General features: G+C 39.6%; 1 protein-coding gene across 1 annotated transcript in view; it reads left to right on the top strand.

Moving 5' to 3' along the window:
• The window catches only part of GUCY1A2 (guanylate cyclase 1, soluble, alpha 2), a gene marked incomplete at both ends in the record, with an annotated part of 18093 nt that extends 5619 nt beyond the window's left edge, over nucleotides 1-12474 (top strand). Inside the window, one exon of the mRNA XM_010156837.1 lies at nucleotides 11756-12474. Coding sequence (XP_010155139.1) covers nucleotides 11756-12474 — 719 coding nt within the window. The remainder of the gene's footprint in view (nucleotides 1-11755) is intronic.
• Nucleotides 12475-15767: the final 3293 nt, after the last annotated feature.

Here is a 15767-nt window from a genome sequence, read left to right as displayed (position 1 = left end):
ATGGGGCATCCACAGCTTCTCTGGGCAACCTTGTTCCAGTGTCTGACCACCCTCAGTGTGAAGAATTTCTTACTGATATCCGATCTAAACCTCCCCACTTTCAATTTAAACCCATTACCCCTTGCCCTGTCACTACAGGCCCTTGTAAAAAGTCCCCCCCAGCTTCCTTGTAGGCCCCCTTCAGGTACTGGAAGGTGCTATAAGGTCTCACCAGAGCCTTCTCTTCTCCAGGCTGAACAAGCCCAACTCTCTCAGCCTTTCATCATAGCAGAGGTGCTCCAACCCTCTGATCATCTTTGTGTCCCTTCTCTGTACTCGCTCCAACCGGTCAATATCCTTCTTGTGTTGGGGGCCCCTGAGCTGGACACATTACCGTAGGTGGGGTCTCATGAGAGCAGAGTAGAGAGGGAGAATCCCCTCCCTCGACCTTTTGGCCATGGTCCTCTGGATACAGCCCAGGATACGGTTGGCTTTTTGCTCTCGATTCACTCTCTGCCCAGCCTGTACTTGTGCTTGGGATTGCCCCGACCCAGGTGCAGGACCTTGCACTTGGCCTTGTTGAACTCCATGAGGTTGGCAGTGGCCCACCTCTGCAGCCTGTCCAGGTCCCTCTGGATGGCATCCCTTCCCTCCAGCATGTTGACTGCACCACACAGCTTGGTGTCATCGGCAAACTTGCTGAGGGTACACTCAACCCCACCATCCATGTTGCTGACAAAGATGTGAAATAGCACCAGTCCCAATACTGGTCCCTGAGGAACGCCATTCATTCTTCAGAGTGCTTTTAAATCAATATGTTAGTCCTGGTCCCTTAGAATGAATGAGTAATGTATAGCTTGTTTTTGTAGTGCTATCCTCACAATGCATGACTGTCATGTCAGGTGTAGGTCGGACTGTTGGGATTACAGTGTGAGGATAATGTCTAGATGTTACCATCTTGGGGAATTATTTAAGTGGACTTCGTTGAAAATAAGTTTGCAGAGTCTTACCTTCTAAAGAATGAATTTGAGTGCATAGCAAAAAAAAAAAATCTATGTGAGCAAAACACTGAGTTAATTTAAAAACAGTACTTCTTTCCTTCTCCTTATCTGGGACAGCAACATAAGGGAATGAGCAGTAAAATCAGTTTCCTCATTTTAATTGTAGCTCCTATCACAACAGGTAAATAATTAATGGAGGCTGCATAATTAATTCTCACATATGCAGATATTTTTCTGGTTGAACAAGTGAGGGCCACTTCTATGCAAGAAGAGCGAAACTACTCAGGTGTGTACCTAGAGCAATTGGCATTGCTGAGACAGGAGACAAGAATGGATCTGTCTGTGATGGAAGCTAGCGAAGCTGTTGAAACAAATATGGCTCTCAGTTTATTTATATGACTGGTAACAGGGACTTGCTGTCTATGGTTGGAAGGAAGTGTTTTCTTAAAGGTGCTTGGAAGCAACTTCTTGCTCTCTTATCTTAGATAATGCCAACATAATTCACCTCTCCTGACCCTCTTAACTTCCCCTACAACTGTAATTTGGAATTCCTTAGTTATCAGAAGACAGCAAATGCTGAGTTGATTAGTAAGCTGTGAAGACAGTGAGCAAGATGCTTTGCACTGTGGTCCTGGTTGCTACACTGCTCACAGGAGAGTGCTGGCTGCAAGCTGTATGCTCAGCTTGATGTGTGTGATTTATCATGTATGAATACTGGAATTTTCCTCCTGTCAAGTCACCACTAAAGTGTGACACCATCTTCCTGCAGTGGGAGGGCCTGATTCTCCTCATCTCCTTGCTGAGTTGATCCTGATACAAGTCTAGACATCATCAACAGAACTCTTCCTGCTTTAATCCACTGTAATTCAGGGAGCCACATCCATCATGCTCACATGCTGTAAATCATGTCTGATACCAGATCAATGGCACAGCTTTCCTTTGCAGTGACAGCTTTGGAAGCTGGAACATTCAACTTCTGTGTCCTTTCCAAAATATTCCAGACAGCTTTATGATGGACTCTGCTTTAATTGGTGTGGGTATACTTTTACAGTGTCCTTCATAAGCATGTAGAATCATAGGATCGTTTAGGTTGCAAAAGACCTTTAAGATCATCGAGGCTAGCTGTTAACCTAGCACTGCGCTTATTTGTCACCCTCCCACCGCCAGGCCCGCCACTAAACCATGTCCCTGTCAGGCCATTTCCTCTTGTCCTGTCACTTGGGAGAAGAGGCTGACCCCCACCTCTCTGCAACATCCTTTTAAAGAATTGTAGAGAGCGATAAGGTCTCCCCTCAGCCTCCTCTTCTCCAGGGTGAACAACCACAGTGCCCTCAGCCGCTCCTCACAGGACTTGTGCTCCAGACCCTTCCCCAGCTCCGTTTCCTTCTCTGGACACGCTCCAGCACCTCAGTGTTTTCCTTGCAGTGAGGGGCCCAAAACTGAACACAGGATTCGAGGTGTGGCCTCACCAGTGCCCAGTACAGGGGGACAATCACTGCCCTAGTCTTGTCATCCAAAGGAAAAACAAGTGACAGTATATTGGAAGTTGGGAAAAAGAGGGGAGAAATCCTAGCTTCTAAAGGGAGCCTTTATAAAGTTCCTAGTTGGAATTAAACTATTTCAAAGAATAAGCACTGATAGGTTTTATCCTGTTGACACAGATAATACTTTTAGCTGGCTAGCTAAGCTGTGTTCAGAGCAGATTGGTGGTGTTAGTCTGAACTTATTTTAGAAATAAGATAAGGAAAAGATTCCTATAATGAAGTATGTTATATGGATGACTACCACATTTCTTTATTAGGTGATTATAAATTTATACTGAGGTATGTTAGAGAGAAAGATTGTATCTGAAAAGATTTCTTATTTGACCTTAGGCAAGTTTTTATTCTTCCTATGCCTCAATTTCCCATCTGGATAATGGAGATAACAAGGTTTTTTTTAATCCTTTAAACCATATGTCAGTGCTATTCAGACTTTAACCTTCTCAAAGGAAAGACGTTTTCATACCATTTGTACATTCAGCATTTTGGGCAATGACAACCAAATCTTGTTTGGGACTGCTTTTGTCCCCATAATTTAAAATAATGTGATTTCAAGTAAGGTTAGACCGTGCATTTTGACTTAATTGCAGCTAGTCAGAATAAAGCAGAAGACTTCCAGGTAGTTGCGAATTAAAACTTTGGCAACAACAAAAGAAGGATGAAAACTTTTTGGTTAGTCTGTAATTCCTACTGTAAGGAATTTATTTTGGAACAAAGCCTTCATGCTCTGTCTCCTGCTTATCTTTTGGGCAGATATGCCAATCAGGTCTGTCCTGCTGAGCTTTAGGAGGCAATAGGGAAATGCTCAGGTTTCATTTTTCAATCCCACTGTGTTCTTCTGATACATCCTAAGATGTTTCACAGATCCCAAACGCACAAACTAGATAAAAATTGTACAGCCTTCACCTCACCTCCTCCAAACACTCTTTTTAAACACTGCACGTAATTAATGTAGCCTTTGTGGATGTGAGCTATTTTTCACTCTTATTTCAGTGCTTCACAAAATAAGAAATGGGTTTCACTGATGGCAGTTACATCTTCTCCTTCAAATGGCACCCATATTTCCTTTAGAACCACTTTGCATTTTGCTGAGGAATTCTGTAACTTGTCATAATTTGATACTAAAACCAATGAAAACCAACCTTAATTCATAAATACCTATTAAAAAAATCTGTTGTGGAAAATTTGCAAGGCATAAGTAGATATTCATACCCAATCTTTAGTGACATGGAAGAAATATTGTCTTTGAAAGTCTATTTGTGTATTAGACTACAATATCTAAATTGTATGTGCTGCAGCACCATGCTATATATACTGCATAAATAACACTTGCAGCACCTTGGGCGCACAGCCCAAACTTACAAGTGCACTTGTATCAGGTAGTTGTTTCACCAAAGAGGCCTGGAGAAAAGGCCTGCACCTATCTGACTTTCCATTGCTGACGATACAGAAAAACATTCGCTTCCTTTTTTTTTATTGAAGAAATTAATTTATACCACAGAACTCTTTTTCATGTTATAAAAATATGGTTCTTACTGGAATTACCTAATTTTCCTTAGAAAATGCTCAGCATATATTAATGACTCCTAAGGCAGCTCTGCAAGAACTTTTCCTGTTAGGCATTCTTAACTTAAGGGTCAATAATGACTCTCGTCCTCTTGATTTTGCTTCTGAGAGTGATGTGACTTTTCTCTGTCATTTCTAAGTGAATATCTTCCTGAGCATCCTGAATTTGAAGTATGACATGGGACAGTGGTGAGGATTCCTGAATCCCTTAGTGATAAGTCATGTGGAATCCCAGTCCAGAGCCCTGTCCCATCAGGGAGATAAATCATGTTTCTGGTTTCAGCCTCCACAAGATGCTAAGGAGGAGGTGGAATCCATTGTTGGTGTAGGGGTTTAGAGAGCTCTTGCTCTGTGTGACATTTGCTTGTCACCACCAAAGAAGATGTGTGCCGTAGGCTGCTTTATATAGAGCAAATCACTTCATGCCTAAATATATCTTGCAGGGCTGTTCCTTCGCTTAGTGCAAAGGGCATTAATTCTATAAAAGTCATTTGTTCTCTGTACATTTGTTAAAGTTGAAGATCTGTGTTTCCCTTATGAAACCAAGAAAATCTCATCTCTTAGCCATATTCTGTAGCTAAAGAGGAATACATTTGGGGTCATTCTGATAAATAGTAACAGCACATCACTGCTGAGAAATACTACATTTGAAGAGGCAGAAAATGGAAAAGGAGATGCCAGGAATGATCTTAGCCATCCATGAGATTAGACCAGTTGATGTAATTGGAAAAGTTGGTCAAGGGTTTGGCACACTGACTGCTCATCAGGAGTCTGAGAACTGTAGATGCTTATATATTGAAAGTACACAAATTACTATCACTTTCCTTTCCCTTTGAGCTAAGAACTGCAGATAGTCATTAGGATGCAAGTAATTTAGGATACATAGACTGATTTATAATTAACGTTGTTGGTTTACAAATGGTGTAAAAGGAAATGTTATATGGCCCGGAGGACTGGTGATACTAATGGGTTTTAATAATACTTGGAACTCTATCCCGGGGAGGTCTCTGCTATACACACGGGACTCCTATTATTTAGCAGATGTTACAGTGCACTGGCAATACAAAAGAAATCTAAACAAAAATCACATAATTCATGTGATTTCAAAACTGAGATGAATACTGTAAATTGGAGAAGGACAAATGTTTATACCAAATGTCCTTAGATGTCCCACTCTTCTCAGATTAGAGCTATTTATTGTTACAAAGCAGATGACCTACCAGTAAAAAGTGAGCAGTTTGCAGTTATGATGTACAATAGCATCTTGTAGAGGTCTATTTATAAAGTAGAAGACATTCTGGTCATGATTCATTGACTAAATGTAGGTGTTTGCCATTATTTTAGGTGCTGTGGGGTGTCTTGTGTGGCCTCTGTCAAACCTTCAGAAATGTGTAGGTCTTCCTGAAGTCCCACATCCTGGCAGATGTAACTAACTGTCTTAGTTCTTTTGTAGGTGTCTTGGATGCCTTATGAAGACTCAAGTCACATTAGATTTCTATGTTTAGTCAGATGAATTGAGCCCTTTATGTATAAGGAATTATGAGAGATGATTTCACATTGAATGGGAAAAGTTTTTAGATTTCTTTACAATTTCATTCTTTCCAGGAAGTGAAGTTCTGCTCCCTGTGTAAATTCAAAGACATGTATGTGTATTTTATGAAAAAAAAAAAAAAGAAAAAACTGTTCTTACTGCTGTTTGATCTCTAGAGTTAACATGAAAAAAACTGGATCTGCCGTATTTTTAGGAGTCACCAACTTAGTGACTGCAGTTTTCATTTAACAAATCCCGTGCAAATCTAAGAAGTGAGTTTTCCAAGATATGATGGGGGACATAAAATGATGATAATCTTGCTTCATACAGCTTGGCTTTGCCTGCAGAATTGACTGCCGCTGAAAGCGCTATATCGGGGAAAACAAAAGATTATGGCCTGTTCTTAATGTGTCAGCTGAGCTTACTGTGTCAGCAGTTTGGAGCAGAATCTTTTACATGTATGTTGGGCACAGGTGATCAGGTCCTCAACAAGAAGCGGTAATTACAATGATATTTCTAAGCATCATTTTTCAGAGAAGACCCTCACTTTAACAAGGAAAGAAAACACCTCATTAAAATTTGGTAAAACAAGTATTAAGAACAAGCATGAGGAATTCTTTTAAACAATAATTCTCATTTTTATTTTATGAAATTTTTAAAGATATGGCACTCTAAGAAATGTATAGTGCAAATTTTACATTTGTGTCACAACCATATGTAAAGGCATGAAAATGACATTACTGCGTTTGTATAAAGACCACAAAAAGGATAATATAAAAATACTGTCTCGATTCCCAGGATAAATTCACCATCATAATGAAGTAAGATCAAAGTCCTTTATACAGTAATTAGCTACTGGTACTAGGCTCACTTACAAGCCAAATGATTCATCTAATGTACCTTCAGCATTAGCCTGTACACAGCAAAACCTTTTTTTATTAAAAGAAGAAACATTGCTTTTCCTACCTTCTTAAATTATGTTTTGAAATTCTGAACCTGGCTTTCTGTCCAAAAGGCTGGTTAGGGAAAAGACCTTATTTACGCCAAAAGTCTGATAGTCCAAAAACATCTAAGAGATATTTGCTGTAATTGAAGGTGGCAAATTCTGTTTCTGCCCACAGTATGATTTCTGGAATTGTATATTGAATTGTCCCATCCCCTTAATATTTGACATTTACATATTCTTAATGGGTATAACATAAAAAAGGTATTTTTCTATGCCAAAGTAATCGGATGCTGGCCATTTTTCAACAGCTGTCTCCGTGATTTACTTTAAGGAAGGACTGGATGGCTTGTAGCTGTTTCTGCATGCTCTGCCAGTAATGGATTATTTTATCGCATCATTTATCTTCTGTTTGTTTCTGAAGAGACTATGATTTGTGATTTTCTTAATGGGAACAGATTCCTATCTAATTTCTCCTCTTAGTAATGTACAGAATACTTAGAAATAGTGTATTAGTTCCTTGATGTTTTGTAGTGAGTTTGCAGTTTACAGCAACTGGTGAAAAGAAAACGAAGAAAGACCTTCTACTAGCATGTTATTACAGGATGAAGTAATCTATTTCTGCTCCAGTTCAGTGAAATACTTAATTTGTACTTTGAGCCTATGCTTAAAGGCTTGGGTAATTTTGGATCTGGCTCACAAGTGTATAGGATATCTTCTCTAAATGTCTTTGAGACATGTTTTCAAAGGATAATAATAGACCTTATATAGTACTTTTGTCATAGATCCCACAGTGCTTTGTAGTGGAGGCCTGTAGCAATATTTTCATTCTATGGTTGCTTCGCCTCATTTTCCTTCTGCAATGTGCATATTTCATTTCTTTTCAGTATGGGCGAGAATAAAAATGGCATTATAAGAAAAAGCAACAAAAAGAAACTATGAGGGAAGAAGAATTATTAGAGTTGAGACATGTGATTTGTCCTAGCAAAGAAGTGGATTAAGTGGTAGGAACACAGTAGATCACTTTCCAAGAGGAAAGCAAGTTGAAACAGATGTGTTTTTTAGAATTTCATTCCAGTATCTTAGCAGAGGGTAATATAAATATCAGATGCTCACAGTAACAAATGATTTAACCTGGGCAACAGCAGAGTGTTGGGATGAATTTTGGTTTAAGTTTCTATCACTACCATTTAGTGATTTGTCTTGGTGAAACTAAGGAAGACTTTTTCCTGCTCACCGAATGCCAGCTAGTTGCCCACTAGGAAACCCTAACTATGGTTGTCGGGGTCACTCATGGGAGCGCAATGGCCTCTGCATTTGGAAATGCTGGGCATGCATACAGATCTCAAATACTGTGTTTTTTCCTGGGCAGCTGAATGATAATTTTGATTAGAGGTCCATAGTGAAAAAGAATGGATATGCCAGCTCTTCAGAAAGGAACACCAAATCATTTGTTCTGATGAAAAGAAGTTGACTCACATTTTCAGTGCCATCTCAAATTTGAATTATTCCACTGCAAAACAAAAATGAAAACAAAATGAAGATACAGAGAAAGAATGTAATGATGTGAGACAAGTCTGAAAAGATTAGACTGTTTATGCAGATGTATAACCTGAAGGTTATAAAGAAGTCTATTTTGAAGATTTTATTTGTCTTTTCTCAAACTAAAAGAAAAAAACCAAAGGGAATATTGAATACATTGGAATTGGAAATCATACCAAATGTAATTTTCAAAGATAATAATTAGCCAGTGAAAGTTTTGAAACGTAGTAAAGTATTAACTATAGAAACAATGAGTTATGGGAATTTTTTTTAACAAGCAGGTTTTTCTCTATGTAAGAAATCTATCTATCTCCTGATCTGGTACTTCCATCCATTTCAAGGAACAAGCCAAACATTTACTGTAGCTCTTAGGGAGGATCTTCCTTAAAACCATGTTTTTTCAAGATTTTCCATCAGATTTTACAGTTTTTCTATAGCGTCTGATACCAATCACTGCTGAGACAAGATTTCAGAGCAGCTGAATAGCAATCTGATTCAGTATGACATTTTCTCTCCTTGTGATGATGATGGTCATTTCTGTCGACTCTTGAAAGCTAAACAGAAGTATAGAGAAAGAAGCAAGGAGAAACTCCACAGAAGACACGCAAAAGATTTGGATCATTCATATGGTTGTAAATGAAAAGTTTATGATGGAGTATATGCAGGGTTCATGTTAAGCAAGTGCCTGCTTCTTTTCATCACTTGTTTCATAAATTAGTAAAAATACAGTTTAAGTATTGTGTGCAGCTTCATACAAGCACATCACTAAAGCCAAGAGCTTTGTAGAAATACAGAAAAAAAGAGTTTGTGCGTGTTTGTATAATAAGAATTTAAATAAAGATTTTTGATTTAAAGAAAAAAACATGATGCTTCAAGAAGAAATATACTTCGTATTTCTGGGGCTTAGGAAGAAAATTCCCTGATAGGTACATCATATGTGTTTGTTTTAGAAGGTTGTTTGACATTGTTTATTTTTCTCAGTATCTCATAGTGTCTATTATTAGAGAGAAAATTCCCGACTAAGACAGACCAGCAGTTTGGTCGAGCTTGGGCATATCCATTTTTCTATTCCGAGCTAATCTAATTTTCTGCTGGTACTGTGTGTAACTCAATTCAAAGCTAAAATGTTTTTAAAAGCAGTGGCATGTCCTCGAGCCAGGTCATTGACCCGAATTTTGTAGTATAATGCGTGTTGCTTGGAGTCAGTACGTTGCATCCAGATTGAGCAACCAGTCCTCCAGCATGGATGACAAGCCCAATCTAAAACTATCAGGAAAATCTTAGGCCAAATATTAAGATACAAATCCTGTTAACGCTAACGAGACTGAATTTACTGTTATTTTATCATACACTTTAAAGAAAGCTCACCTATGGTATCATTTTGGGCAGCTTTGTGGGATGTTACATAGTGTTGTGACAGTATTTGGTCATTTGTACAAGTAGCCCAGGGGTTTCTGATACTGTCCTCTTCCCATACTTCCAGGACCTCTGTGGTCTTACAGCCTTGGGTGCCCCTGCTAGACTGCTCACTTTTACACACGGGCTTCTTCAAAAGCTACTCACACTTCACAGTACAGGATGATGAGATTTAAAAGTATGCATATGTGTTTGTGTATACATACGGATATCATAATTTCTTAGCTCCTTCCTGTTACTATCCAATTATGAAAATGTTATTGGTATGGGTTAGAATTTAATTCTTTTTGGTTTATAGTGAGAATCTTTATGGAAGATATTACTATACTATGTTATGCAGACATAGTGGTAATGAGTCAGGAATTGGCACACTGTCTTCTGAGTCAGGATATTAGGGGGCATTGTGTACCAGAGGTATTTTCTTTTGGCCTAGCTGCAGATCTGACCATCTGTGGTCATAAAAGATCCTGGGAATATTTTTGTAATAACCTAGTTTAGCAACAAATTTGATTATGAGTAATGGCATTTGAATGAACTTTCCCAAATGATTACTATTACTTCTTTTATAAAATATGCTTTGTCATATTGTCCTGTTGTCCTGTAATTTTATGCATTTGAATCTGCTATTAATCATGTTGAAAGTCCAAAGAAAACTACCATTGCAGATAGTTTGCAAAGCTGCAGAATGCTCAGAACCCTTGTGAATGTTGTTCGTTGTAACTGTGCCTGTGTGCAGAGGCAGTTCAGATGCTGCCTTGAGGTGGTCAAAAGTTTGTGTCTGCAAACAACAGATGCATGACTTCTTTCATCCCCTGTTATACCTCTTGGGCACGAAGGTCACCAGTCACACTGTTCTTCCAAATTGAAAAGCTGACAAGCAGTCTAAACAAACAATAGGAAGTTCAGTGATCCACTGGGATCTTATCAATGTTATAAAGCATGCTGGATACATATTAAAATGAAGGGTCTGTTGTGCCCCTAGGAAATAAATAAGTGCCCTTCATTTCTGTTAGAATTCAAGGTGATTTTTGAGGTGTTGGACAAGTTTGATTTGATTTCAAGACACTGAAGGAACGATGTTGTTAATCCCTATATTAATTTCCTTTGAAAACTCTTGCTGGATATTTTTAATTCACATACAAGTGATTCATACTTCTTTTTCTTCTGTTACAGCTTAGAACAATGCAAACATATCTGATTAATTTTGGAACTCTAATATGTGATACAGGGGCTATGTACAGATGAAACTTCACACAGTACTTCTTCCCTAAAATAAGACAGAGGCAAATGTTTAATAGCCATTTTAAGATTATTTTTTCTAGCTTATCCTTAAAATGGTGAGAAACCAAACTGGAGTAGGATTTGATACACATTTGTATCCAGGCGCTTCCATCATGGATATTTTTTCATCTCTTCAGCAATACGAGCCTTATCACCTCTGTAAATCAAAACCTTTTGAATTTCTGTGATGGAGACTTGAAGTGACGTTATGAGACACCACAGAGCCGTCCCATCTACTAGCAGCTTAGATTGCTCTATGAGGCAGTTTTTTTTTAAAGATGGGTGAATGTAGGAGCCTAAAATGGAAAGGCTTTGCTCTCCTTTGCAGTCAACAAAAAAGAAATAATTGTTCTTTTGTATCTTCTGGCACTGCCCAATAGCTATGATGAGAAAAGTATTTTGTCTGGAAAATACCCCCAAACCTCATAACCTCACTCCCTCACCTGCTAAAGTGTCATCTGACTGCAGGGCTTTACATGGCTTATTGAAAGCCAAAGGCCTGACTCTGAGTCCCAGAAACTTATTCTTCAAGCTGGTAACAGCTGGGTCCCTCACAGAGGGGCTATAAAAACAAACCTCGGTCATGGCTAGATCAACTATGGAAGGGTCAGTGTGGCTGGGTGCATTCATACAGCAGAGTGACTGCATGTGACATGCGAAAGTTAGGGAAATTTTAACATATCCTGGCTTCTGGCAGGGAAAAGGAGAGACGCAAGTGTAAATCCCACAAGTAGCTGGCTGTCAGAGTGAGCTAAAAACATGGGGACTTAAAATGGCAGGCAAAAATGGATTTCAGGGTTATTCCCAACTGCCAGAGAAAACAGAAGTCCTGTGGGTAGTTATATAGTGAAAAAAACACTCTCAGTGACTTGGAAAATACTAGGCAAGTAGAGAACAAGGCAAATGTGACACAGCAGCAATACTGTGTTGTTGATTGTTTCTCATTGTCCTATAGGTTTGAAGTTTGAAGAAATGCAAGAAAAGTTTGGAGAGGAATTCTTCAACATCTGCTTTGAGGAGAATGAAAGAGTTCTTCGAGCTGTAGGTGGGACCCTTCAAGACTTCTTCAATGGCTTTGATGCTTTGCTGGAGCACATTAGAACTTCATTTGGAAGACAGGCCACCCTGGAATCCCCTTCTTTCCTATGCAAAGAGCTCCCTGAAGGCAATCTTATGCTTCATTACTTTCACCCGCATCAGATTGTGGGATTTGCAATGATAGGAATGATAAAGGCAGCAGCAAAGAAGATTTACCTCTTGGATGTGGAAGTAGAACAGGTCACTAATGATAAATTGTGTTCAGAGGGGACGAACACAGGTAATTGCAGTTGTCTGACTTTCCTTATCAAAGAACATGAAAATGCAAATATCACAAAAGCACTTCCACCGGGAACTTCCCAGTCTCCCTTAGACCTGAGGATTAGCATCAGTACCTTCTGCAGAGCTTTCCCTTTTCACTTGATGTTTGATCCAAACATGCTGGTTCTCCAGCTTGGAGAAGGTCTTAGGAAGCAACTCAGATGTGACACTCATAAAACTCTGAAATTCCAAGACTGCTTCGACATAGTTTCTCCTAAAATCAGTGCCACATTTGAACGAGTTCTCCTGAGATTATCCACTCCCTTTGTCATTCGGACCAAACTTGAGGATTCTGGCTCTGAAAATAAAGATAAGGTAAGAACATTAATTTGGAAGGGGATGTCCGTATATGTGTGCAATGGGAGCGGGTTATTTATTCAGACAGAAGCAGCTCAGGTCCTGTGTACACTGGAAGCTCATGTATGCCTTGCAAACAGGGGCTAAATGGTATTCCCAAGCCAAGTGAGTATTTTCCTAAATTATTTATAAGCTTTGCCTGTGATGTTGTAGCAAATCGTGACATTGCCATTCAGAAAATTCTGTGCTGTGGAGTTGAATAGTGCAGTTTAAATCAGAAGGGTGAGGAATTTTACAAAATGCCCATATCTAATCCTTAATTTAACTCTGTATTATGATAGCAATGATAGTTATTAAGCCATTTACTAGGGAATAGCTTTTAGTATGTTTTCTGAAAGACTCTCACTGCAGGGTTCACACTGCCACTTTATTATATCCCACTTCCCTATTTTGAAACACTGCTTTCCCCTGTGTTTCTTCTTATCTCTCCCCTGCATTCAAGGGAACCAGAGCTGTAAGTGGTACCAAGTATCACACCAGTTTTAATGCTTTCCAGTCATTTAAGTAGGCACTTGTCCTCCTACTCTGTCTCTTCCCTCAGAGATCTAGAAGAAAGCTGCCTTGACTAGTGAGCCCTGTGTAGAGGTCAATGCATCCCAGATGAGTTAGATGATAACATATCTTCTAGAGTGGACCACTCCAGAGGTTGGATGGAGTTTGCTCATTGAATATCCTAGAATTGCGGGAAAGCTTTTTGGTGTGAAGCTGGGTTCCAGCTTTCTGCACCAAAATATGGCAAGCTGGACAGTGGGATTGAGTGCCCCCTTAGCAAGTTTGCCGATGACATCAAGCTGTGTGAAGCACTGGAATTACCCAGAGGAGGTGTGGATGCCCCATCCCTGGAAGTGTTCAAGGCCAGGCTGGATGAGGCTTTGAGCAACCTGGTCTAGTGGAAGGTGTCCCTGCCCATGGCAGGGGGGTTGGGACTAGGGGATCTTTAAGGGCCCTTCCAACCCAAACCATTCTGTGATTCTCTGAAAATTCTTGTACTTAATGCTTACATTGAAAGCCTGTGTGTTGGTGCTTTGGACATAGTGCTGCCCTAAGTGAAAGAATTACTGATTTTCAGGGTTTTCAGACAGAGTGCTCAAGAACAGTCAATCTCAATCACACTAGATACGTAGGCTCTTAAGTTCTACCTGTAGGTGCCACATATACAGTTTAGGTGGTCTGGATATAGCTTGAGAAACTCAACCTCTGTTTTGCTACTTACACTGGGCCAGAGTTTCAGTCTCCTGTAGTGTCTACATATTGAGCCCTGGGTTCTTTTCAAAATATTGCCACTTTTAACTTGAGCAATGTTTCTGACTCCTCATTGGCACCAATAAACATTTCTGCTGCGTTTTCCCCTCGTAACATGTTCCCCCAAGAGAAGCAAACTAGTGCTTCTCATTTTGTATGAATTGGTGTAATTCAACCTACTGAAAACCAATAGGGAGTTTCTTTTTCAGAATCTGTTCTCAGAGTTACCCTAGCCTTTAATTATGAAAAGGAAATGTTGTGTGAAAATTTTGGATGTCTTGCCTCTGAGCTATCTTTCGGCACAATCGTTTCTCCTTTGAAAGAGGCTCGTGCCGTGCTTCTTTCTCTGTGGGAGCCTGCCCATCCCTTTCAGGCACCTTCCCCTGCCCTGTGACAGAGTCACAGCCCTTTGACCATCTTCTGCTCTTCATGAATCTCCTGTAAATCACTCGGAAGAGGAAGAGGGAGGGGGGAGCGCAGCTTCTAAAACTTTTTTTTCCTATGTAATTACAAGTTAAACAAAGAAAACATCTTACCTGATTCTGCTGCCTCAATGACTTCACCTTTCTCAAGCAGCCTGGTAGCTTCCCTTTTACCTTAATGGTGAGACCTTGCACAGATCTTCCTTTTTGTTTCCACCAAGGTCACATTTCAAGTTTTCATTGACGGTGCATCATAGGAATCTTCCACTTTGTCTATTTTTGTGGAGAACAAGACCAAATGCAGCTGACGACTGATAACTGAGCAGTAAGGTGTGCGTGTAGCGTGAGTGCAGGTGGGCAGTCCTCCCACCATTTCTTCACCAGACAAGGGCTGGAGTACGGTTGTTCACTGACTATACCAATGAACAAGGCGGTCTGTGACATGATGTAAATACTTGCCTCCTTGACAGTATAGTGAGGTGGCTGGAGCTGCTGCATTTTTTGGCTGCATGGGAAGACAAGGGCTTACTCTTGGTTTTCCTCTCCTGGCTAACATCCTCCTCACGTGCCACTCCTGTGCCATTAGTGCTGGGTAGATCGAAGGGAGATGGGGCTGCCCTCTCCAGGACCCACCACATGCCGGTCCTCTTGGTGCTCAGATTCACAGGATAAGCCCTGCCAGCACTGATCTGTGGGTGTCTTTCTGAAATTGTGACTTGGCATGCAGTTGGCAAGAAAGTTAAAATTGAATCATGAAAGAAATTATTTGGGTCCCTGCCAGATACTGTGCATCTGCATTTCCCTTGTACTACTAGACTACAAACTAGCAGCCCTTTTCCACCTTTGAAATATAACAGTTTTTATAAGGAAACTCACTAGCCCTTTGACTTACTGTTAGACCTGAGAACACTTCAACTCAGAGAACCTGTCTAAGAACAAAGTTGTCACCTAAAACTACATTACTGAAGGTGACCAAATTTTTTCTGATGGAATGTGTTGCCTTTGAACATGCCATTTTATTAAAATAACAACTTCCCAGGGATTCAGCATTTTTTTTTAATTGTGTTAAAATGTGTTGGTCAATAATTTTAGATCTAAAATACTTTTTATTAGGAAAAATTTTAATTTTTATATTCTAATAAAACAACATTTTAAAAATGTGAAACATTGGGTTTGACAAAAAGGACCTTCTGAAAATTTTATATTGCAAGAAGTTGCAAATAACACGTATAATTCAGATTTTCAGGAAACACCAACTCCGTAATGATAAAACATCCAGCAAAATGGTAGTGTCATCTTTTTATAGCTCTACTGATAGTTCAGGCTGTCTGAGCCAGTGCCTCAGCTGTTGTCAGTAGGGGGGAAAGGTTTGTGATAGATGAGCTAGACTGCACCAGCGGGAATAGGTCCTAGTGCACTGATTTAGTTAAATATATAAATAAATAAAAACAAACCAATCCAAAGCCAAGATTAAATAAGTGTATCTGCAAAGTTAGGTTCTGAAGTGTATAGATAGGCATGTGGTAAATGGCTAGAATTTTTAAAAAGCTGAGGAATAAACAACTGTTAATTTTAAAATGCAGGCTT

Source organism: Eurypyga helias, unplaced genomic scaffold (genome assembly GCF_000690775.1).
Source record: "Eurypyga helias isolate BGI_N326 unplaced genomic scaffold, ASM69077v1 scaffold37058, whole genome shotgun sequence".
NCBI lineage: Eukaryota > Metazoa > Chordata > Aves > Eurypygiformes > Eurypygidae > Eurypyga > Eurypyga helias.
This window is presented reverse-complemented; position numbering and strand designations above follow the sequence as displayed.